The 25,188-nt window shown below is 38.1% G+C and overlaps 2 protein-coding genes across 4 annotated transcripts in view; one reads left to right on the top strand and one right to left on the bottom strand.

Moving 5' to 3' along the window:
• The window catches only part of GPR183 (G protein-coupled receptor 183), a 36,480-nt gene extending 12,338 nt beyond the window's left edge, over positions 1-24,142 (top strand). Inside the window, exon 2 of the mRNA XM_082366158.1 lies at positions 1,285-24,142. Coding sequence (XP_082222284.1) covers positions 1,303-2,385 — 1,083 coding nt within the window. The 5' untranslated portion in view covers positions 1,285-1,302 and the 3' untranslated portion in view covers positions 2,386-24,142. The remainder of the gene's footprint in view (positions 1-1,284) is intronic.
• The window catches only part of UBAC2 (UBA domain containing 2), a 163,061-nt gene that overhangs the window by 80,012 nt on the left and 57,861 nt on the right, over positions 1-25,188 (bottom strand). The gene's annotated exons all lie outside the window — the stretch shown is intronic.

The raw sequence follows: 25,188 nt of genomic DNA, 5'->3' as shown, positions 1-25,188 counted from the left end.
TTAGCAGAGCTCCAATTCATTTAATACAGCAGTCGGAGATGTAGATTTGTCGTCACTGCTTTGATAAGGCTAGGGATAGGGATGGGGTTCTTTCCTTTAACATATAGTACCATCATCGCTACATATACTGAACTTTTCCCTCAGCTCTGGTGACTTTCAGATTTGTGCATAGAGATAGACCTATCAGAAAATTATTTTTCTTCTAAAAATAACTTCACAGAATTTGTTGCTCTTCTCTTCCTTAGTTTTATCAAAGTTCAACCTCATATATGGAATTTTATTGTAGGAGTTTTCCACTTTTCAACTTAGGACTTGAAATTTCATCTTAGACATTATTTATAACAAGAAAAGAGTTGGAAATAATCCAGATATTCATCAAGGGAGTAGGTAAGCAAATTATGCATTAACACACTGTAATACTGTAGAATATCTATCAAATGTCTATAAAAGATCTACACATATGACAAAAATATAGATTACACTGATCCATGAACATGGTAAATGAATAAAGCAGAACACAGAACACCACATGTGTAATGCTTCCTACAGTGTGTACATGTAGGAACACATACTGCATGCATCACTGGGGTATCTGCATTAATTTTAAAGTTTCCCCTTGAAGCTCTTACGTTTTTTCCCTTTTTGTTTCTTTTTCTTCTTTTTTGTTTTTGTTTGGTTGTTGTGGTCATCGTCTTCTTTTCTTTCTTTCTTTCTTTTTTTTTTTTTTTTAAGAAAACCTAACAAAGGCCTTAGCTTGTTTCTCATAATTTTTGGGTTAACACAAATCAGATCACTGTGGTAAGTTCATGTTTCACTACATAAATGTGTGACTGATTTCATTTCCTGGCAGTGATATGCATTTGGCGGAAAAAAAAAAGTCCAACTGATATTCAATTTAAAAGCAAAGTTTTACGCTTCCTGAAATGTGGGGCGCTTTACATGATTTTACTCTTAACCAGACGATGATTCAGAAAAAGGAAGGGGAAATTTCTGCCTAAAAAGTTAGTGCATTCCCTCTTGTCACAAAGATACATTTGCCCTATTTAAATGGTTCTATTTCCTTTGCCAGAGCTTTGCCAAAACCACCAAATTGTGAGAGTAAAAACATAAATTTTATTCTCTGTTCTTTCTGTTACTATATGGTATGTAACCACATTACGTATCACGGATTTTAAAAAATTATATCAATCTTGAAATTTTAAAAGTTAGATCTATAGGAGGCAGTTTATATTGCTTTTAGTTAAATATGCTTTTAATTAAACGCACCCTTCTTGGTTTTTTTAGAGACCTTGAACACTGCTGATGGATATAAAAATGGACAACTTTACTACCCCCTCTGCAGCTCCTCTGGGAAGCGACTGTGACCTCTACGCCCACCACCGCACAGCCAGGATCCTCATGCCTCTGCATTACAGCATCGTCTTCATAATTGGGCTCGTGGGAAACTTGTTGGCCTTGACTGTCATTATTCAAAACAGGAAAAAAATCAACTCCACCACTCTATATTCAACCAATTTGGTGATTTCAGACATACTTTTTACCACTGCTCTGCCTACACGGATGGCCTACTATGCACTGGGCTTTGACTGGAGAATTGGCGAGGCCTTGTGTAGGATAACTGCTCTCGTGTTTTACATCAACACGTACGCAGGTGTGAACTTCATGACCTGCCTGAGCATTGACCGGTTCTTTGCTGTGGTGCACCCCCTGCGGTACAACAAGATGAAAAGAATTGAACATGCAAAATGCATTTGCATATTTGTATGGATTCTCGTATTTGCTCAAACACTCCCACTGCTCATAAAACCTATGTCAAAGCAGGAGGCTGAAAGGACTACGTGCATGGAATATCCAAACTTTGAAGAAACCAAATTTCTTCCCTGGATTCTGCTTGGTGCATGTTTCATAGGATATGTACTTCCGCTCGTAATCATTCTTATCTGCTATTCTCAAATCTGTTGCAAGCTCTTTAAAACTGCCAAACAAAACCCATTAACTGAGAAATCTGGTGTAAACAAAAAGGCTCTCAACACAATTATTTTTATAATTGTTGTGTTTGTTGTCTGTTTCACACCTTATCATGTTGCAATTATTCAACACATGATTAAGAAGCTTCGTTTTCCTGATCTCCTGGAATGTAGCCAAAGGTATTCATTCCAGATATCTCTGCACTTTACAGTATGCCTGATGAACTTCAATTGCTGCATGGACCCTTTTATATATTTCTTTGCATGTAAAGGGTACAAGAGAAAGGTCATGAAGATGCTGAAACGTCAAGTCAGTGTATCAATTTCCAGTGCCGTGAAGTCAGCCCCTGAAGAAAACTCACGTGAAATGACGGAAACTCAAATGATGATACATTCCAAGTCTTTAAATGGAAAGTAAAAAGGAATTAAATCTTGGATTTATAGCAAAGTAAACTGTATGACAAACTTTGCAGGACTTTTCTTATAAATCAAAATGATTGTTTAACTTCTAATTAGGATTCTTTTAAATTCCTTTCATTGGGCACTATTTCTCACCTCCGACTTGGAAGTAAATTGATATATATGCATTTTTTTACACTCGAGGACAACATTAAGCAAAGTTCTAATTTGTAAATGAAATACTACACCAAAAGGGAGCATATTTTAATAACTCACAGTGTAGAAAGAAAAGTTTTGTGTTAATGAAAAATTTAATCATTAATATTTCCTGCCAATAATTTGGCAAAAGAAAAAAAGACTGTTAAAATTGTATATTGCAAAAAAAAAAAAAAAATTGTATATTGCCAGTGTAGAAATGTTAATATTGTAACATATTTCTTTTCTTTTTTTTTGATAACATATTTCTTCAGTTCATGTTTCTTTCAATCTTAGACCTTATCTCCTCGATAATAAGTTTTTTTGTTTTGTTTTGTTCTGAGTCATAAATTTTTGTTTCAAAAAACTCTTTTGGAATAAAGAGCTGGATGCTACAAAATTATGAGTATGTCCTTCAATGCTCACTGTCAACTCTCAGCAAAAGTTACAGGGAGGATAAAATTAGCAGTAGACAGATTTTGGACAGCAACATTATAATGATGATGGTGACGAATGCAATGAAAGCTCTTCCCAAACAGCCGGCATAGCATTCAAGGGCCACTGCTCAGGAATAGGACATGGACTTCATGTGGAAGGAGGCACCACTTGCTAAAGTCTTCTTGAGAATAAAAAAATATACAAATAGCCTTGGTTTTTCTTGGGTCCCTAGGGGATGGTTTCTTATTTATACAGAAGTTGACAGTACCCTGTATCTGTATTTCAGTGGTCTGGGTTACCAGAAAGGGTAGGGAGGAAGAGCAGTGGGGTGTAGTTGTCGCTTGCCTAAAGAAGATGGGGAGTAAAATGCAAAACCATACACTTCAGAGTAGCCAGGATTGTTTACAACATTATATATTTGCTCAAATAAATACCTTTTTATGAGTAGCATGACCTCTGCAAGTACAGTCACCCATCTGCCAGCTCAAATTTGCTTTATTGAATCCCCAAATTACCCCAATACAGTATCCATGTTAGCAATGATACCAAGTTTGATAACGGAACTAAAGAAATGAAATGCTGTGTCATGAGTCATACTTAAAATTTTTATTAGGCTTTATATCCTGGAAATATTTTCTTTTAAAGTCTTCTCTTACTCATTTTCAACTTTCATCCTGTAAGAAAACTAATCTTAATGGTTGATTCAGCACCATTTACTGAGTGCTTTCTGATTTGTATTTTGTTAATTTCATAGCTAGCTAGCTGACCTTAAAAAGCTATTGTCAAAAATAGGCACTGGTCCTTGTTTCACCTTACGGAGACAGGTGAGACCACAAGGATGCAAGTCAGGAACTTAGGGCCTTTCCTTCACTCCATCTAATAAACTCTTCCAAGTGAAGGAGAAAAAAGGGCAAAACACTAAATTTTATGCAGGGTGGCACTTATGTAGTCATTTGAGTTGGATCCCAAAAGAGAAACCATTGTGAAAGTTGCTAAAGGAAAACCAGAAACAAAGCTTCCTGAATTTCAGATCATCTTTATGGCACACTAGCTCTATTACTATGTTCCAGCATAGACTATTGTATGTATAAGCCAACATGCTGTTTCATAGCAGATAAGAGCGTCCTCTCAGTGCTAATGGTCAGTTCTTAAGATCCTCCAGACAAGGTAGTAAATACCTATGTCACTTGACAAAGGAATGACAGACACATGCTCCTTTCTGAGTAGTTTTCTCCCTCCCTCTTCCACTATACCGCAAGTCTGCGCAAATGATTTTATCCAATCATCAGTAGCCATACTGCCAAAAAGGTAAACTTTAAACCTACTTCCAATTAATCTTTAAAAAAATAAGGTCTGTACTCTAGTCAACTCAGCTATTTGCTCTCCTTCAAAAGGACCTTACTTCCTATTTCATTCATGAAGCCACTGTTCACACACGGCCTTGGGGCACCCTCCCAGTGTCTTGTAGTATTAGTTGGCTTTAGGTTTATTTCCCATGCATTTCCCTCAGGAGTAGGTAAACTTGGAGAACAGGGACAATGCTGTATAATTTTGTGTTCTGTTACAGAAATAAGGAGGTGGCCTTATATATAATACATTATTTGAAAATCACAACCTATAAATATTTTCTCCATCAGTCAGGTGATATATTATTAACAATTTTAAATAATAACAGGTAGCTGGGAAAAATCATCTAGGAAAGCTGATAGTTATATGGCAGCTAACCATATTTACCTCTTCCATAATTTTATTTTTATTTCTAAAAGGATCATTTGATTAATTTAAAAAAACCTCTCAAAGCTACTTAATTTGAGTCAGTATAAACATGTAGACCCTTCAGTGATAGTACAGAATAGATAGTATAGAATAGTAAAGGTTAGATTTTAGAAATGACATCATGTATGTATGAAGAGTGCAATAATTCACAAAAATAGTCCATGCATTATGTAATGTCTTCCTTTTCACAATCCTGTGAAACAGGATGAGCAGATTGTATCACCCACACTTTATAAAGAAACCTAAATTCAGAAAAGGTACCTGGTAAATTAGAGGCAGCATCAGGAATGTAACCCTAACTTCATATCCCAGCCATAAAAAAGACAGAACTGAATCACACAGATCCTGAAAAAAGTATTACAAGGCTTGTTTCGTTATAGGCCAGCAGGTGAGCTAACCCTTAAATAGGACAAATAACCAAGAGTAGGTAGATTACAAACTCAGGCTATGAGCTCCCTGAGGATGAGAACGTCGTAGGTTATGTACACAGCACGTGGTAGAGAGCCTCGCCCACAGAAGGCTCTCAGACATCCATCTAATTGAATAGCACCTGCTTTGTACTATTACTAACAAAATACTAAAGCCCTACTGAAATATCCGCGAAGTTCTTAATTTTTCAATGAAATGAAAAGAAACACTCTAAATGCTTAATTACATATGCTAGAGAATATGTAATTGTGTGATTGAAGACAAAGACCCTCTAAGACCCTGCAATATAAACTAGACATATTAAAGAATAGAACTAATTTCCCAAGAAGCCAATTTAAATCTAGATACAGAAATATGTTCTGCTTGAAAACAATTTTATATTTCAAGAGGCAATGGCAGTGACTCCTACCAATCAGTAAAAAGTACCAGGCAATTTTAAAAGAGGAAGCATTGACCTTAAATTAGCCTTTAAAATGGTCTATTTTGGTCACTCTTAGCCCACTGTAATTTGTTATTCTTTGCAAAGCTAAAAACATTTGCTCGTTGACTATTCAGGTAAGAGTGAAAAAATGAAGAGCTGATCTGGTGACAACACAGCCCATTCTTTTGAATCCAGGGAAGACTAAAGGCACTCATGAGAACCGATGTCACTGGAAGCTTGTTTTACGTTAAACTCTAAAGAACTGGTCACTTAAAAAATAATCCTCAAATTTCTACTCAACTAAAAGCTCAATTAGCTGAGAAGGAATGATTACTGACCGTTTTCTATGTGCCACTTTTTCAAGCACCTGACAGGCATTATCTCATTTAATCCTCATTACCTTAAGAGGTGGGTATAACTTTTTCTCCATTTTGCTGATGAGGAAACTGGAGTGCCAGGCCACGGAGACGTGGAGCTGGGGACTCAATCCAGTGTACTACAGGCACTGGCCCCAGTGCCTGTAGCCGGACTTGGAGCACGAGCATGTCACCTCCTACAGAAACATGTTCATTAAGAGACGGCTCCATTCCTCCACTTCCGGTGGCTTCCCAGGCCTCAGACACTTCCCATCACCACATTGGACTTCCAGCTTATCGTCTTTCTCCGCAGGGGCCCCCTGATTTCTTGGCAAACTCAAGCTCCATTCTCTCAGTCACCCACCCCTGATCATCCTCTCTCATCCACGGTATTTGGCCAGTGAACCCTGCTTGGGTTTTCTCCTCTTGCACTCACTCTTGCCCGTCTTTTCTTTGTCCCAAATCATCATCCTAGTCCGGATGTTGGCATCACACACCTAAATTACTACAACTTCTTTCTCACTGGTCCCCTCAACCGGAGTCAGAAACTTTAGCCTTCCTTTCAGGTGCTATAGTGGAAGCCAGCAGATTAATAATAACAGCAATACTAAATAATTCCTAACAATTACATGGCATAATGCTCTAAGCACTTTATATATAATCAAGCCTCACAATAATTCTGTGAGGCTTGTCCCATTACTATCCTTGTTTTACAGATGAGGAAATTATGCTCCAGAGAAGTTCAGTAAATTGCCCAGATCCACACAGCTAGTAAGTGGAGAGATAGGCTCTAGACTCTGGCAGTCCGGCTCCAGGGTCTGTCACTCTTAATCACTACATTGTCTCTCTTAAGCAAGTAGAATTATATGCCCAGGTCCTCAGAGAGCCTTGGAAGAGACACTTACTGCTCGAATATCCTCAACTTCCCTTTGGGGGTGCACATGACTACCTCTGGCCAATGGGTTGGGGGCAAAAATGATATAGGTCACTCACTTCCAGGCTGGAGCTCTGGAGAGCAGCGAGGGATCTTCCATACTGTTCTTCTCTCCTGCCACAGCGACCAGCGAGGTTCTAAGTGGTGGGACCTTTGTCAGCCTGGGTCCCTGAATGAGTAAATGGAGAACTCCCCACCCCTGTACCCTATCCACCTGTGTTGGCCGAGTAGCGCAAATAAGAAATGCATTTATGTATTCAGCCACTGAGATTTCAGGGTTAATTGTGGCCACACACAGGCTAGCCTCTGATCAACACAGTGTTTAACCTACTTAGAATGCAACTGACCAATACAATGAGTGTGAGAAAAGAAAAATGCACACACGATGCAGTTCTCCTGGCAAACAAACATAATCTTCCTTAATCCCAGTTTCATCGTGTCATTTCACGCTCTAGGACTGAGAGTATTTCCCCATGGTCTACCACATGAAGTCCAAATTCCTCTTCCACACTTTCAAGCCTCTGCAACCTCATTTCCCTCCACTGCCCAACATGTACCTTTCAAGATAGTCTAGCTGTGCTGTGAATATAACAAATATTTGGTTCTCCTGGTTGGATTATTCTGCTTCTGCCATTTATTCTTTACACTCATAGTCTAATCATACCTCCTCCTTTAATTCTCCTTTGACTACTCAAAGCCACCCATCTTCCCTTTCCTCAACTTATTTGGCTTTCATACAGCCTATGCCACATAGTTTTAACTTTAAACAAATATTATCTTGAAAACAAAGGGAGAGAAAAAATACACTGGCCTGGAAACCTGGTTCTGGTTTGACTGCATGTCAGCTACATCACCTCTGTCCAGTCTTTCAGCCTTTCTAGATTTCTGTTATCTTATCAACGAAATAACGGCACTACAGAATATGTATGCTCTTTGCTAACCATCAAACAGCCTATGGTCTGTTATTTCACGTGCATCACTCTTATATCCCTCAGCTGAAACATAAACTCCATCAGGGCAGAGACCTTGATTTTTACTTCTTCCTATTCTGGGTAGCTCCGAGCACAGCACCTTGCATAGAGATAATGTTCAAAAAAATATATGTTGACTACAGGTCATCAAATGTTAGTTGAGGACACTTTATGATTAGTACTATTCAAGTATGTGGATGAGAGGTTTTATTTTTGTGTGTTGTAGTTTGTTAGGCAGCAACAGATAACTAATACATGCTCAGTACTGAAATACTAATCCTGGAAAATACATGAAATCAGAGACTGGAATGACACTTAAATTAGCCAAGATTTCTTTTCCAAAAAGAAAGTTTTCTGTTGAAAGTATAGGAGGAGTGCCACTAGCTTTCCTTTTTCTTCCACATACAAGGAAGCTACAGAGGACTACTCTCATTTATTTAATTTATCCCAGATAATGCATATCCAGACTCTTCAAACTTAGAGAAATCTCTGCAGCACTGTAATTGTTAGAAGGAAGAAACTGTATAAGAGGGTCCGTACATGGGAAAATACACGATACGATGTTTCAATAGTTTATCTTCCCCCCAAATTGTAAAGACCTGCTTTCTCTATTTGCACACTTACTACGTTGCTTCTTCTTGTTAACAGTGATCTTCAGCTGTCTTGTCTACTTGAGTGAACTGCAAGTCAGTCCTGGGCAGGAACCACAGCACCTTCCGTCTCACGTGGTATCTACCGCAATGGATCTGAACCAAGAACTCAAGTAATTTTTGATGGGCTTTTAACAGTTTTCTCAGAGTGTGAGAACATTTATTTCTCTTCCCATATCTTGTAAGAATGATTTTTCCCATGCAGGTTGATAAGAAAAAAAGTGTGTCAGAATGAAACTACACAAAGGCTGCAAAAGGTTTTAATCCTACTCTAAAAAAAGTAACATTTTGATGTGTTCTTACAGCTTCAGTTCCACAATTTTCCCATTAAGTCCTACAGTGAAACATCTGCTTTTTTTTTTAATACGTAGTGAAAATATATGGGGTTACTGCCTGTGTTAGGGTTTAAAAAAAATCAATGCAAACAATATTATTGGTCTATCATATATTATAATCCAATGCAGTCCCTGTTGTGAGTCCCAACACAGGGTAAGGGCTCTACCTGAGACGGGGCCTATGATGGTGCCTGAACCCATGCACTCAGGTCCCCAGAGACCCAGGGAGGGGAGACCCTGGGAGGAGGGAGAGACCCCAGGGGGAGAGAGCCACGGAGAGGCCGGTCAACTGAAGGCAGGGGCAGGGCTGAGAGATACTGTAGGTCTTGGCCTTGAAGAATTTAGAAAGCAAATAGTAAAATGGAAAAGAGAACGAAAAAAAAAGTGTCCCATTAGGGATCCAATTGTCAAATTATTTGAAGTTGGTGTGTTTGACAAAATGCTGATAAGGTGATGGGTACGTGGTAGTCATTATATTATTCTCTCTGCATTCATGTATGTTTGAAATTTTCTGTAATAACTTTTAAAAAATGGTAAGTGCAGTCCCCAACACATTTCCCATACTGCTGTTACAATCAGGGGTGGAAGCAGAAATTCAGGAACGGATTCACAGGGGACTGAGAGGGAGAGGCAGGTGGAGGTCACACGGCTGCTGTTTTCCGTCTCTCACCAGTCAGCCGCACAACCCAAGTCATATGGGAAGACAGGAATGGGATACACGGAGCCACATTCATATCCTAGGAGCACAGGGGAGGGTAGTGTCAATGGACCTACAAGAAATCCTAGTAAGAGATGGCTTTTGGTGACAAAGTCACCAGCAAAGAACAGGTTATACCAGAAATCTGCATGAAAAGATTGTCAGGGTTTCATAAACACACACACACACACACGGGCAAAGAGCTGCTTCCTTTCCCTTAAACCACATCCCAGTTCAAATCTGAATGTTTCGGATTCAGGTATGTTGCTTTGTACATATACATGTGAGTCAAAGATAAAAGTTAACGTTCTTTTGATTACCAGTTATGTCAGCCAAGGTTCACTTACAGATAATAGAAACCTCTCAAGCTGTTTGGGGCAGAAAAAGATTTAGTATACAGACCTAGGTGTTTGTGAAATTTCTGGAAGGGCCAGAAGGGCAGATCCAGGCTTTGCGTCCAGGAACAGGCTCCTGGAACAACACATAAAGACTGGTCTACCATGAAGACTGCTTCCTCTGCCACATTCAGGATGCTGGGAATCAGGAAGTCATTACGTCATTTCAGCAGAGTCTAGAGATCAGGAAGTTGTCTGAACACTGTAACCTCTAGGGCCCTGCTGGGTCTGTAGAAATGGACCAGCAAAATGGGCATCTCATATGCTACTGCCTCAGCTCACACTGAACTCAAGCACCATACAAGAACCTAAATCACAGGCAGCACTCTGGATGCGAGGGACTTTAAGAAAGACAGCATTCAGCTTTCCAACCTCTGCTTTATGTGGATATACACTAAGAGGACCCTGGAAAAGATAATGAGCAAGCTAATCCAGGCATATTCACTATACCATAAAAAATATTAAAGTATTCCACCAAAAGGGAGGAAGGAGTGTCTAATTAAAAAGAGAGAGAGAAACTTAAGAGATATCACAACCAAATGCAATACCAAATGTAAAGGGCTTTTTCACAGAGAAAAAATGAATATAGGAGAAATTTGAATATAGTTTTGGTAGTATATAATATTAAGGAATTATAAATAATTTTGTTAGGTTAAAGTCATATGTTTATATAAGTAAACATTGCTACTTTTTAGACCTTACTTAAATATGGAATATTACGATGTCTAGAAATTGCTGCAAAATGCTTAAAAGTATTTAGTTTTTAGGGGAATAGAATAAGAATAAGGAAGGGGAGCAAAAATGTTAATGATTAATTCTGGGTAATAGGGCTCATTTTATTATTCTCTCTGCTTCTGTGATTGAAATTTCTCATAATAAAAATCTTTAACAGGTTATACCAAAAAAAACAAGGGAAGTACAAATTATTTTCATCTAATGCTTCCTTCAAAATCCTTAATTTTACCACATTATTAAAATAAGTACCATCTTCTATAAAGTAACTAACTTATACTCTTCAAAATGTCAAGAACACAAAAGACAAAGACAGAAATGAGGACTGTTCCAGATTAAAGAGTAAAGGGACATAACAACTAAACCTAAGATGTAATTCTGAGATGTCCCATGGACCAGATTTTTTTTTTCTTTTTTTCTACAAAACTGGATAATTGCCAATTTTATGGTAATACATACTGATGTATTCAGGGGTAAAGGGGCATTACATCTCCAACTTGCTCTCAAATGATTCAGAAAAAATACCATGTGTACATAGAGAGAAAATGATAAAGTAAACGTAAAAAACATTAATAACTAGGGCATCTGGGTTTAGGGTCCTATTCCTGTAACTGTCCTATAAGGCCTGAATTATTTCAGAATTTTTTAAAAAAGTATAAAACACAGTGGCAGCACTCGAAGCTCTGAAGAGAAACAGCATAGATTTTTTTCTGTCTATTAAATTAAAATGAATATTAAGAGCTAAATAACTGGAGTACTTCATAGTGCTTCTTCAGATACCATTCCATGGGGGATTATTTTTGTACTTCTCATTTTAGCAGCAAAATTTGAATGTAATCATAAACATTGTCTTTAGAGACTAACATTTACTTTTATAAACATTTGTGACACTGTAGCTGAAAATCCAAATAGGAAGCCTCAGTTTGATGAGTCTATATACTCAAATTACTTTCTAGTAGAATGAACAGGTGACCATTAACTAGACTTTTTTTTACCTAAAAAAAAAAAGAAAGCGGCATTGAGGTTGTGTTGCACAGAGGGGCATGTCTGTGCTAAAAGTCAGACAGGCATGAATTTCAATCTAGGCTCTGCCACTTAAATAGCCGTGACCCTGATGATTCGATCAATTCTCAGAGCCTCCACTTTCTCACAAAGGATACAACCATATCAACATCTACTCTTGCAAGACTGCTGTGGATGTTCATTTAAATCAGGAACATATGTAAAACAGGGCTCTATGGTACAAAATAGTTGTTCAATATTTATTTGTCAAGATAACTAAAGAAAAAGAATAAGTTTTGCTGCCAAAAAAAACCCTCCCAATAGAATGTATAATATTAACATTTCAACACCACTGTATTTTTTCTCCATGTTGTTGCTGATACTAACGAACATATTCTCTGTCTAGTAACTTATTTATACAAAAAATATTTATTAAGGGCCTACTATGAGCTAGGTACTGTTCTAGGTACCAGCATGTGAGAGCTGAAAACAATAAAGATCAAGGTACCCTCATGAATCTTATGTTCTATAAGCCAACATTAAACATTAAATAGGCAAACAACATCAGCTTATGGGAGGGGATAAATTTAAGTATTAATTATGGTTTTATTGCATCCAAGACTGGATCTTTGCCCTCCCAAATAGTCTCTGAACTACTTTAATAATAAACCTCCTTTCTGCTAAAGAAGCCAGAGTCGGTTCTATTACTTCAACTAACAGGCATGCCTGTGTCTTGTAACTGAGAAAGCCTCTTTTCCTTTGACCTCAGATAACAGAAGCAAATTAGATACTTCAGAACCCAACATATACCATATACAAAAAAATTCAACCCTAAGATAGGTATGAGATTATTTTTGTGTGTTGTATATTTTGCTATGGTTACCAAGGCGTGGCTAGCATTTTGAATTTTTTTTCTTAGAATAATACAATGATCTGAATCTAAAATCTTTCATAAGGGCAACTTTCCAACCAATGATTAAAAAAAAAAAACAGGAAGTGAATCTTGAATAGAACCAGACTTTGAGTTCCCTTCAGTATTATCTACTCTGCTGTCATCTAGCCTGATTAACAACATTAAACTTTTCACCATCCTATCCTAAGTTAAAGTTATTAACATTTTCACTTCTGTTTGAATAAAACGTATTTCCTACCAAACTGGAAATTTTGACATATACTCAAATATTTTAAGTCCTAAGAGGAAGACAGCTAAAATACAGGAATTGAGTAGCAAAGCAACTTACAAAAGCAGAAATGAAAACAGATGTTAAACTTCTTTGAAACAAATTTTTACTAACAACAGCCTCAACCAAAGCTATTTCAGTCAAGTACTAGAAATATTCTACCTAGTCAAAAGATCTCAAGCTTCATAGGTCATTGGCTCCTCAAGGGTGTGCGCCAACTCTTTTCAAGGTTCTATTTACCACCCACCACCATGCATGGTATGGGATTTCAAAACAGGTGATAAGCTCTGTAAGAGCTTAGTTTAGGTCAGTGGCCCTCCATCAGGGGTAATCTTGCGCCCCAAATGTCATGTGGCACTACCTGGAGACGTTTTTAGCTGTCATGACTGGGCTGGGGTGCTACAGGCATCTGGGGCAGAGGCCAGGGGTGTTACTCAACATCCCACGATGCAAAGGACAGTCCCCCACGGCAAAGAACTGTGCGGCCAAAAGCGCCAGCTGAGGCTGAGAAAACTCTGGTTTAGGGTAACTCTATCGCTGCCCTCCACATTCAAATATAAAATCACTGATCGTGTGGCTTTACATACCTTCTGATGACAGCTTACAAAGTCTTTCAAACAATATACAGTACATTAAATCCGTTCCCTGGAAAGATGCTCTGGCCACTGAAACTATCAATGAAATCCCTGCAGTGTAAAAAACCTGAGTCTCCTTTCACAATCAACCAGCAATCTCCAAGGGTAAGAAACTCACTATTTAGGCCACTTAATTTGATTTGGAAGACACTGGGCTTCAAATATTACTAATATCTTGATCATTTCTAATCATTCCTTAGACAATGTCAAATGCACAAGTGAAGTAACAGAAGCCACTTCTTTTCCTTATGCATCTTCTAATATCATCATGATTTTTCTTTCGCCACTTTACAGAAAATGGTGCTCAAGGTTTCTGAGCCTGTTTCCTCAAAGGAGACGACAGTTCCCACCGTACAGAGGGTTACAGTGACATCAGTGTGTGGGCAGAGTGCCTGGACAGGCATGGCGTGTGCTGATTCCTGATGCATGACATCAGACACACAGCGTTAGACACCCGGAAACTAAACTGATGGGAAGTTTGAGAACTTTTTGGTTAAGAAAAGAGCTATTCTGAGAATATAAGAATGAATGGATTATATGTTTTTCTTTAGGTAAGATCCTGGGAATGATTTTATAAATCTACAACATTTCAATCCTTTAAACATATCATTGAACTCAAATTTGAAATTCATTTTTTACATTTTTCTTGTAACAGCTTTGAGGTGACTTACAAAAAAAAAAAGAAAAGAAAAGAAAGGAAAGGGCATTAAGGACTTCCCTGGTGGTCCAGTGGGTAAGACTCCATGTTCCCAATGCAGGGGACCCAGGTTTGATCCCTGGTCGGGGAACTAGATCCCGCATGCTGCAACTAAGAAGCCCGCGTGCTGCAAGGAAGATCCCGCGTGCCGCAACTAAGTCCCAGCGCAGCCAAAATAAATAAATAAAATATAATTAAAAAAAAAAAAAAGAAGAAGAAAGGAAAGGGCATTAGTACAAAAGAAAAATTGAAGTAACTAGCATGTGGCAGATCAAAATTTCCGTTGCAGCCAGGTCTCTCTGGTGTTCAAGAACCCTCTTTTCACTGCTCCATGCCGTCTCCCAGCTGCTCCACGCTGAGGGAGCTTTAATAAAAGAGAGTAAGATTTTGTTCCTAAAAGCACTAAGTTGAGAGAGGGGTCAATTAGGTAAACAATTACAAAACCAAGTAATAAATATTATACGTAACTTGTAAGCATAAAGTCATCTGTGAGCACAGAGGAAGGCGTGATCACTTCTGGCTGGGGTAGGGTTTCATAGAGTAGAGATGTCCAAGGTGAGCCTTGAAGGTCAAGCAGAATTTTGCCAGCCAAAGGGGAGAAATGATGTTGTGCTCAGAACTGTCTGATTTATTAATAAATTGATTCAGAGATGTGAAATGACAAGGGGTGACAGACGGTGGTACATAATGTGATTAGGCTGGTGTGAGGAGCACAAGGTGGGGAATGAGAGTGAACGAGGCTGGAAAGGTTGGTGGGAACTCAACTCCGACGTGTCTCACTAACAAGTTAAACTTTACAAAACAGCGGTAGGAAGTCACAACTTTATGACACTGTAAAGGAATAAGATAAGATCTTTTTGGAGATAAAATTACGGAGGTGGGGGGACAGTGCAGATGATAGCTTTGAGTTGGTGACAGGAAGAACAGTTGGGAGGCTAACTGCAATAGTCCAAACAAAAGGAGATGAACTGGAATCCAAAGACCAATGGCTTTTCATTCATTTATTTACACTATCTACCCGCCCACCATCCGTTCACCCATTCATCCACCCACCCATCCAACACAGTGCCGACTACGTGGCAGCCACTATGCTAACTGAGGCACAATCAGTAGGTAAGACCAGCACGGTCTCCCGCTTGCACAGAGCTGACATGCTAGTGTAGGCGATAGAGAGTAAATGGTCTACTACACAATTACTTAATCTCTGCGGTGACAAGTGTTACGAAAAATGTTCTAAGAAAGCACATCACAGGAGACTGTGACCTAATTGCAGGGTGGGGATGGTCAAAGAAAGCTTCTTTAAGAAGTGTCCTTTAAGCCCTTCCCGAAGCCCTGGAGTCTGGGCTATTTATTATCTCACACCTCTCATTCTAAATAAAAATTTGAGAAACTTCTCTTTCATTAGTCAACTTCGCTTTTGTGCAGTCACATTAAAGTACCTACTTCCTAAAATCCCTGGTAGGTCTAACCAAACCAGTAGGTACTGCTGGGAGGGGAGAGGAGGACTGAGGCTAAACGGAGCAGGGTGGGCAGAAGCTAAAAGATAAAGAGTAGGGGAAAGAGGAGAGAGTGGGGATTGTGGGAAAAGGAGTAGGGGGATAACAGGGCTCAAGCTCCAAAGGCTTTAGCTACACAACAGCAGACTTTATAAAGAGGGACTCGTTAAGGAAAGAACGTCTAAATCTTTGTTGTGACCAACACTCAGAAACATAATCTTCTGCAGACTGATAAACATGATGAACTAGCAGCCTGTCAACTTCCACTGCTTTATCTTGATTGCGAGGCATTCTATTTTTAGAGTGGAGTAATCTAGGTCAAAATTCCCACTGACTTATATGTCAAGATTGGCAGATTTCTTAGTCTCTCTGAGAATCAGTTTTCTTACCAATAAAATGAGATAATCATACCAATTTCACAAAGTACTTTCTAAAATGGGAATCAAAAGAGGTAAGATATTTAAAATATCTATTAGTTCAACTCATCTAATCTATTAATCTAAACACATTAATGTGATCACTTCAAATCCGGAGGCCCTGGCAGCTCTATCTTTGAGAAATATCACTTTACTTCGAAAGTAAAGGCACTGGACATTATTCAAGCTGTGATGATTATTTACGTGTTGAATATTTAGCCCAAGTTCAAACCAGAGGGACAAGTAATTTACAAAGCTAACTGTCACTTATTGTTAACTCTGCCCACAATACCCACTTCCCTTAAGATATCCCAAACGGTTGATGTTCAAGATGCCCACAGATGATTATAGGTGTGCTGCTACTCTCCAACTGGCCCTCAGCTGGAGAGAACCCAATCCCTTAGCACTTTTGAGATTAAAAGTTAACACTACCTCTTGGTACCAATTGTTACTACGGTAACAGTGGGGTCCAAATGAAAGTCTCATTTAGAGCAACAAAATTAAGAAAGAATTACATTAAATATCTATGACTGATTTTTAAAAATAGGTCTAAATAACCAAGTCAGTCCACCAAATAAATATGGTAGCACCGTAATATTTGTTTCTTAGCCTCCTGAATTGGCTGTACCCAGTCCTAAAAAGTTTTATCCTTTGCAATGTCATGAGGCAGAATTAGATCTATGTCAAACATATAATCTGATCATCAAGGACATCAGGAAAGGTCCCTCTATGATAAGACTAACAGGAAATTTATCCTGCTGGAAACTGGGTATTTGCAAAAATGAGAAGAATAATAAATTCCTGTAGACAGATCCTGAGACTGAGCAGGCCCCTCCCTGCTCCTTTCCCACCAGCACTCCAGCAGATTACAGTGACCGGTGTGGAGATGCCTAAGACACAATTTGCAAAGAAATAGAGAATGAGCCTTGAAAAGATGCTCACAGCTGCTGGGATTGGGTGAGAAGAGTAGAGTAGTAACTAACTTGGCAAACCTGAGAAAACTAAATACTAAAGCAGCCATGGTGAAATCTGAGATGCAAACTGATTAACACCCCGGCTTCCCCAGGGCGGCAGGATCAGTGGCACTGAGTTTTTCCAGAACTGCGAAGAGGCAGTCAGGGCACTGATGCCCACCCAGCACTCTGTCCACCTGCTGACTGCCCCTCTCCATCCCGGCACACAACTCAGGGTGGGGTTATTATCTAGAAACGGTAACAAGGAGGGTCTTGCGACTAGGGGACTCCTATGCACGGTTGAGAATACAAATACAATACTAGAAATCAAAGTTTATGTATGAAATGTTGAGACTCCCAGACCTACACCCTACAGGGAGTAGGCTGAAGAGCATGTCCTGAGGAATCTGACAGTTCATGAGGGAAAACAAGGCATATATTTATAGACCCTGATATTGTGAGTTCACAGTGGAACATCCCAATGAGGGGGCCCTACCATGAAGTCCATAAGGGTCATTCAGCCCCTCGCACACAATCCGTTTTTTCAATCAGCTTTTTTAGAAACTGGCTCTTAAATATAAACAGATAGCCAAAGGTTCAGAGATATTTAAGGAAAGCCCCTAACATCAAAAGCAGAAAACAAGGAGGAAAAAAGAAACTCAGAAGAAACAAACCGTGCAGGGAAATGAAAACCCTGAGGCAGGGGGAGGATTATCTTTAATATCATGAAAGGTACAAGAAAAAAGACTACATCTATGAAACAAAAACAGGATGCCAGCAAAAATGAATATTGAAAAACTAAAAAAGAACTAATGGAAATTAAAACTAGAATAGCAAAAATATTTAAAAGGTACTCAATAGATGAAAAGGTACTTAATGTCATTAGTCATAAAGGAAATACAAACTAAAACCACAATAATATATCACTACACATCCACTAGAATGACTGAAATGAAAAGGACTGCTAACTCTCTTGGTACACCTGTGCTGGGGGAATCAGCTGTCAAGTCACGTAGACACTCGGGCAGCTTCATGGTGAGGAACTGAGGCTTCCTGCCAACAGCCATGTGAGTGCGCTACTTTGGAAGAGGGTCTTCCAGTCGAGTCAGGCCTCCAAACCACCATGGTCCCTGCTGGCATTCTGACTCCAACCACATGACAGACTCAGGGCCAGGGTCACCCGGCTAAGCTGCTCCCAAACTCCTGACCCACAGGGAAACTGGCAGCATCTGCCAAAGCTAAACATATGTACCCCTTACAATTCAGCTTTCAACTCCTAGATGTACACCCAACAGAAATGTATACATACACACAACAAAAGACATGTTCAAGGGTGTTCACAGCAACAGTGTCTATAATCATCCCAAATCAGAAACAATACCAATGTCCATCAACAATAGGATGAATAAACAGCAGTAATTCATACAACAAAACACAGTATACAAGGATAAATAAAGCATGAACTACTGCAAAGTGCAGCAACATCAACATGATATTGAGAGAAAGACACTAGGTATAGCAGTCCACATTTCCACTTATATAGAGGTCAAAGCCAGACAAAATTAGACCAGGGCTAAAAGTCAGGATAGACCTTGGGGAGGAAGTAGTAACTGGGAGGCAGCACAAGTGGGTCTTTCAGGAGGCAGGCGATGTTCTATTTTTCCATCTGGATAGTGTTTAGAAGGGTGTCACTTTGCAAAAATTCAGTAGGCTCCGAACTTAGGATATGTACATTTTTCCATGTACATGTTGTACTTCAATAAAAGTTTATATTAAAATGATAATTAGAATTAGAAGACAAAGCCCAAGACATCTCCTAGCAAGGAGAACAAAAAGACAAAAAGAAAAAGGAGAGAAGAAAAAAAAAAGATTAAAACTAGACTTGTCCAAGAGGCTGAACACCCGTATAGTATGATTTTTCAGAAAGAGAGAACCAAGAAAATAGAAGGGAAATAATCAAAATAATTCAGGAAAAATTCAAAAAGAGAATGTCTGACTTCCCTGATTGACAGTGTCCACCAGGTGTAGAACCAAAAGAGATGAAAGCACCTCATTACAAACTGTCACAAAGTATTAATAAGCAGATCTCCACTCAATCTGTCAACAGCAACACTGCAAGATTGGTACTGGTGACAAGAGGTAGCATTCCCTCACCTATTTCTTCCTTTACATCCTCCCTCCCCAACTCAGACAAATTACCATATAAAAAAAACTGCTTCTTCTCAATATTGTTTATTTCTAAGAGTTTGAAGGTGAATCCCCAATTAGCCTGCATGCCTGATGGGATGTCAGCAAACAGGAATGGGTAACAAATGGGCTCTGTGGTGACTGGGTTTTCTATCCTGGGGGGGCTCACTGCCCCAGGGATCTGCTCTGACATTGCCAAAATGTTTAATACGCCTCAGGGGAGCACAAATTCAGAGACCAAACTAACTAGGCATCCTTAGAATACAATCACAACGAAAGAGAAAGAACAAACTGAACAATATTACTAATGAAAGCAGAATTTTTATAATAGATGAACCCCAAGTTATAATATGTATTAATATCTATACTAATATAAGAGAAAATATTAAAAATATGAAATCAGACTACATGGAAACATTAAATATGAAAAACTTAACAGATGGGACAAATACAGGTGAAGAACAAATTACCAAGCTAGAAAAATAAACTAAGGGATCCTACCAGAAGTCAGCATAAGAGGCTGAACAGGGAGAAGACATGGAGGTAACACGTTCAAAAAAACAGTAAGTCATTTAAAGAAGGCACACATATTTCAACTAAAGGTCTCTTAGCCATACAGTTGAGATAAAAATAACCTACACATAGGCACATTATGGTGATATTTAAGAAAGGCAAGGGGAAATTCTAAAAACTTCCAAAGGCAAAGAATAAACAATTGACAAAGGGATAAGATCAACCTCAAATTTCTCAAAAGACACAGGGGATTCAATAAGATAGTACAGTGATACTATTAAAAATATTGAAGAAAGAGAACCTCAACCTAGAAATTTTGTATATCCAACTTATTTAAAAGTGATAGCAAACAAAAAAATATCTTTATGTATACTCAAAGGACTCAAAGCTTTGCCACACACTGTGAAAATACTCGTGGAAAGAGTACTCCACATGTAAACTGATACAGCCACTATGGAGAACAGTATCGAGGTTCCTTAAAAAACTAAACATAGAATTACCATATGACCAAGCAATCCCACTACCAGGCATATACCCAGAGAAAACCATAATTCAAAAAGACACATGCACCCCAATGTTCATTGCAGCACTACTTACAATAGCCAGGTCATGGAAGCAACCTAAATGCCCATTGACAGATGAATGGATAAAGAAGATGTGGTACATATATACAATGGAATATTACTCAGCCATAAAAAGGAACAAAATTGGGTCATTTGTAGTGAGGTGCATGGACCTAGAGTCTGTCATACAGAGTGAAGTGAGTCAGAAAGAGAAAAACAAATATCGTATATTAACGCATATATGTGGAATCTAGAAAAATGGTACAGATGAACCAGTTTGCAAGGCAGAAATAGAGACACAGATGTAGAGAACAATCGTATGGACACCAAGGGGGGAAAGCGGGGGGCGGGGGGAGGGTGGGATGAATTGGGAGATTGGGATTGACATATATACACTAACATGTATAAGACAGATAACTAGTAAGAACCTGCTGTATAAAAGTAAATAAATAGGGCTTCCCTGGTGGCGCAGTAGTTGAGAATCTGCCTGTTAATGCAGGGGACACGGGTTCGAGCCCTGGTCTGGGAAGATCCCACATGCCGCGGAGCAACTAGGCCTGTGAGCCACAACTACTGAGCCTGCACGTCTGGAGCCTGTGCTCCGCAACAAGAGAGGCCACGATAATGAGAGGCCCGCGCACTGCGATGAAGAGTGGCCCCACTTGCCACAACTAGAGAAAGCCCTCGCACAGAAACGAAGACCCAACACAGCCAAAAATAAATAAATAAATTAATTAATTAATTAAAGTTTAAAAAAAAGTAAATAAATAAAAAAAAAGAAAAGAAAAAGAAAAAAAGAAAGAGTACCCCACTAAGAATTAAGAGGGAACTACAGAAATCTGAAGTTAAGGATGATCAAAAAGGAGAAATAGACAAATCCACAATTGGAGTTCAAGTATTCAACATTCCTTGTTCTGTAACTAACAAAACAAGTGGACAGAAAACCACTCAGGATACAGAAAACATAAAAAACACATCAACCAACATGACCTAATTGACATTCATAGAACACACTATCCAACAACATCAGAATACACACACTTTTTAAGTGCATTTGGAATATTCAGCAAGGTAGACCAAGAAACAAACTTCAACAAACTTAAAAGAATTGGAATTGTACAAAGTAGGTTCTCTGACTACACAGAATTAAATTAGCATTCAATACCAGAAATGTATTTGGAAAATCCTGGAAATTAAAAACTTTTTTGAATAGTCCATGAATTAAAGAAGAAGTCATACGGGATGTTGGAAAATATTTTTAATTGAATGAAAATTAAAACAACATAAAACTTGTGGGATGCAGTTAAAGCAGTGCGTAAAGAGAATTGTAAAGTATTGAATACATCTAATATTGAATATTAGAAAAGCAAGGTCTAAATCAATGGTCTAGACTTCTATTTTAAGAAAGTAGATAAAGAGGATCAAATTAACTCAAAGCAAGCAGAAGGAAGGAAATAATGATAGGAGCAAAAATCTATGACACTGAAAAGTGAAAGTAGAGAAGAATCACTGAAACTGTTTTTTTTTTTCTTGTAAAGACTTTATTCTTTCTAGAGCAGTTTTAGGTTCACAGCAAAATTGAAAGGAAGGCACAGAGATATCCCACACACAAGCATAGCCTCTGCATTATCATTTGTTAAAAACTGATGGACCTATACTGACATAACATTATCTTTCAGTTCATAACTTACATTATGGGTCACTCTTGGCAGACATTCTATAGGCTTAGACAAATGTATAATAACACATATGTCCACCACTTTGGTATTGTATAGAGTACTTCCACTGACCTAAAAATCCTCTGTGTTCTCCCTAATCATTCCTCCCTTCCCCTTAACCCCTGACAACCACTGATCTTTTTACTGTTTCCATAGTTTTGACTTTTCCCAGAATGTTATATATTTGGAATCATACAGTATGTAGCCTTTTACGATTGCTTTCTTTCACTTAGTGATATACATTAAGGGTTCGCCATGTCTTTTCATGGCTTGTTTATTTCTTGTTAGCATTGAATAATTCCATTGTCTGGACAAACCACAGTTTGTCCATTCACCTATTCAAGGACATCTTGGTTGCTTCCAAGTTTTTGTAATTATAAGTAAACCTACAAAAAAATCCGTGTGTGTATAAATATCTGTGTGTATATAAACATCCACATAGTTCTTTAGACTTGTTAATATGTAAAAGAAACTGAATTCACAGAGGAATAAAACAAAAACAAAAACACGCACCAAAAAAGAAAACTCCAGGCCCAGATGGCTTCACTGGCAAAATCTACGAAATATTTAGGAAAAAAATTATACTTATCCTATACAAACACTTCAAGAAAATGCACAGAAGGCAACATGTCCCAGACCAGCACTAACTTCATACCAAAACCAGACAAAGATATTACAAGAAAATTACAGACCGATGTTACACATGAATATACACACAAAAGTTCTCAACAAAATATTAGCAAATCAAATCTAGAATATATAAAAGGGATAATACATCAAGTGGAGTTTATCACAGGAATGTAAGATTGGTTCAACATTCAAAAATAAATGTAATTCTCCATAAAGCAGTCTAAATAAGAAAAACCATACACCATATCAACAGATGCAAAACAATTTTGACAAAATTCAGTTTATTCAAGGTAAAGAACTCTAGGCAAACTATAAACTAAAAGAGACTTCCTCAAACTGATAAAGAGCATCTAGGAAATAGCTCTGCTAACATGCTTAATGATGACCGAATGTTTTCCCCCTAAGATCTGGAACAAGACAAGGATGTCAACCCTCTCTACCTAATCAACATCATACTGGATTGTCTTTGTCAGTGGAATAAGGCAAGAAAATGAATAAAAAGGCTTACAGATTGGAAAGGAAGAAACAAAAATGTCTATTCTCAGACAACATGAATATCTACATAGAAAATCCTAAAGGATCTCCAAAAAAAAAAAAAAAAAAGCTACTAGAACAGCTCTGTGAGAAAGTAGAATGCTGAATGCTGGGTACCAAGGACTGAAAAGAGAGTAGGAAATGGGGAGTTACTGTTTAATGGGTGTAGTTTCAGTTTTGTAAGATGAAAAAGTTACGAAGATCTGTTGAACAACAATGTGAATATATATAACAAGACTTAACTGCACACTTAAATGGTTAAGATGATAAATTTTATATTATGTGGGTTTTACCACAATTAAAAAAAAAAAAGCAATAGAAAGCCAGGTTTCTGTTTTAAGCATGGCCATGACTTGGTTATATTTGAATTGTAAAATGATCATTTTTGTGCCTTTGACCCACTGATGTAATGAAATACATGATATATGCTAATAGGTATTGATATCTTTACACCGAACTATTTCAGTATTCCTGGAATAAATCTTACTTGAAAAAAAAAATCAATTGTATTTCTATATACTAGCAAGGAACCATTGAAAAAATTTTTTAAATTTATATAACATTTGCCGGGACTTCCCTGGTGGCACAGTGGTTAAGAATCCGCCTGTCAATGCAGGGGGCACAGGTTCGAGCCCTGGTCCGGGAAGATCCCACGTGCTGCGGAGCAACTAAGCCCGTGCGCCACAACTACTGAGCATGTGCTCTAGAGCCCATGAGCCACAACTACTGAGCCTGTGTGCTGCAACTACTGAAGCCCACACGCCTAGAGCCCGTGCTCCACAACAAAAGAGAAGCCACCACAATGAGAAGCCCGCGCACCGCAACGAAGAGTAGCCCCCGCTTGGCGCAACTAGAGAAAGCCCACGTGCAGGAACGAAGACCCAGTGCAGCCAAAAATAAATAAAATAAATAAATAAATTAATTAATTAATTAACATTTACCATGACACCAAAAACTATAAAGTACTTAGATATGAATCTAAAAAAAGTGTGCAAAACTTGTATGCTCTAAACTATAAACACTGAAAAGAGATATTTTTTAAAAAACAGACCTAAATAAATGGAGACAGAACATGTGCATGGATTAGAAGACTCAATGTTGTTTAAATGTCAGTTTTCTTCAAATTGATGTATAAAGTCAATGCAATCCCAGGGAAATCCCCAGCAGGCTTTTGGGGTAGAAAACAACAAACTGATTTTAAAATTTATAATGATAAACAAAAAAACCAGAATAGCCAAAGCAATTTTGAAAAAAAACTCTGAAGCCTCACAATATCTGTAATCTCAAGATTTAGAAGGCTACAATAACCAAGACAGTGTGCTATTGAGGAAAGCATAAACATAAATGTCAGTGAGACTGAATACAGAATCCAGAAACAGACCCATATGTACATGGTCAAGTAACTTTTGACAAAGGTTCCAAGGTAATTCTGTTTAAAAAGGATACTCTTCTCAATAAAAGGGGCTAGAACAACTGGATATTCTTACAAATGACTTTCAACTCATAATTTGTACCATATATAAATTAATTCATAATGAATCATAAATCTAAATGGAAAACCTAAAACTATAGAATTTCTAGAAGAAAAAAATGGATAAAATCTCTGTGATCATGGATTAGGCAAAGATTTCTTAGGACACAATAAACATGAGCCATTAAAAAAAACAAAACAAAACATACTGACGGTTTAGATGCCATCAAAATTTGTAACTATGCTCTTCAAAGATCACTGTTCAGAAAATGAAAAGACAAGCAAGACCGGGAGAAAATATCGGCAAAATACACATCTGATAAAGAACTTGCATCCAAAACCTAAAGGACTCTCATAACTCAGTAATAAGAAAACAACCCAATTTAAAAAGGGAGGGGGCAAGAGATTTGAAAGAAGATGTACCAATAAGAAATAAGCACATGAAGAAATGCTCAATACATCATTAGTCATTAGGGAAATGCAAAGTAAAATGACAG

Source organism: Balaenoptera borealis, assembly GCF_965194805.1.
Source record: "Balaenoptera borealis genome assembly, chromosome: 18".
Classification (NCBI taxonomy): domain Eukaryota; kingdom Metazoa; phylum Chordata; class Mammalia; order Artiodactyla; family Balaenopteridae; genus Balaenoptera; species Balaenoptera borealis.
The sequence above is the reverse complement of the archived record's forward strand: the minus strand, read 5'-3'. Positions and strand labels throughout refer to the sequence as shown.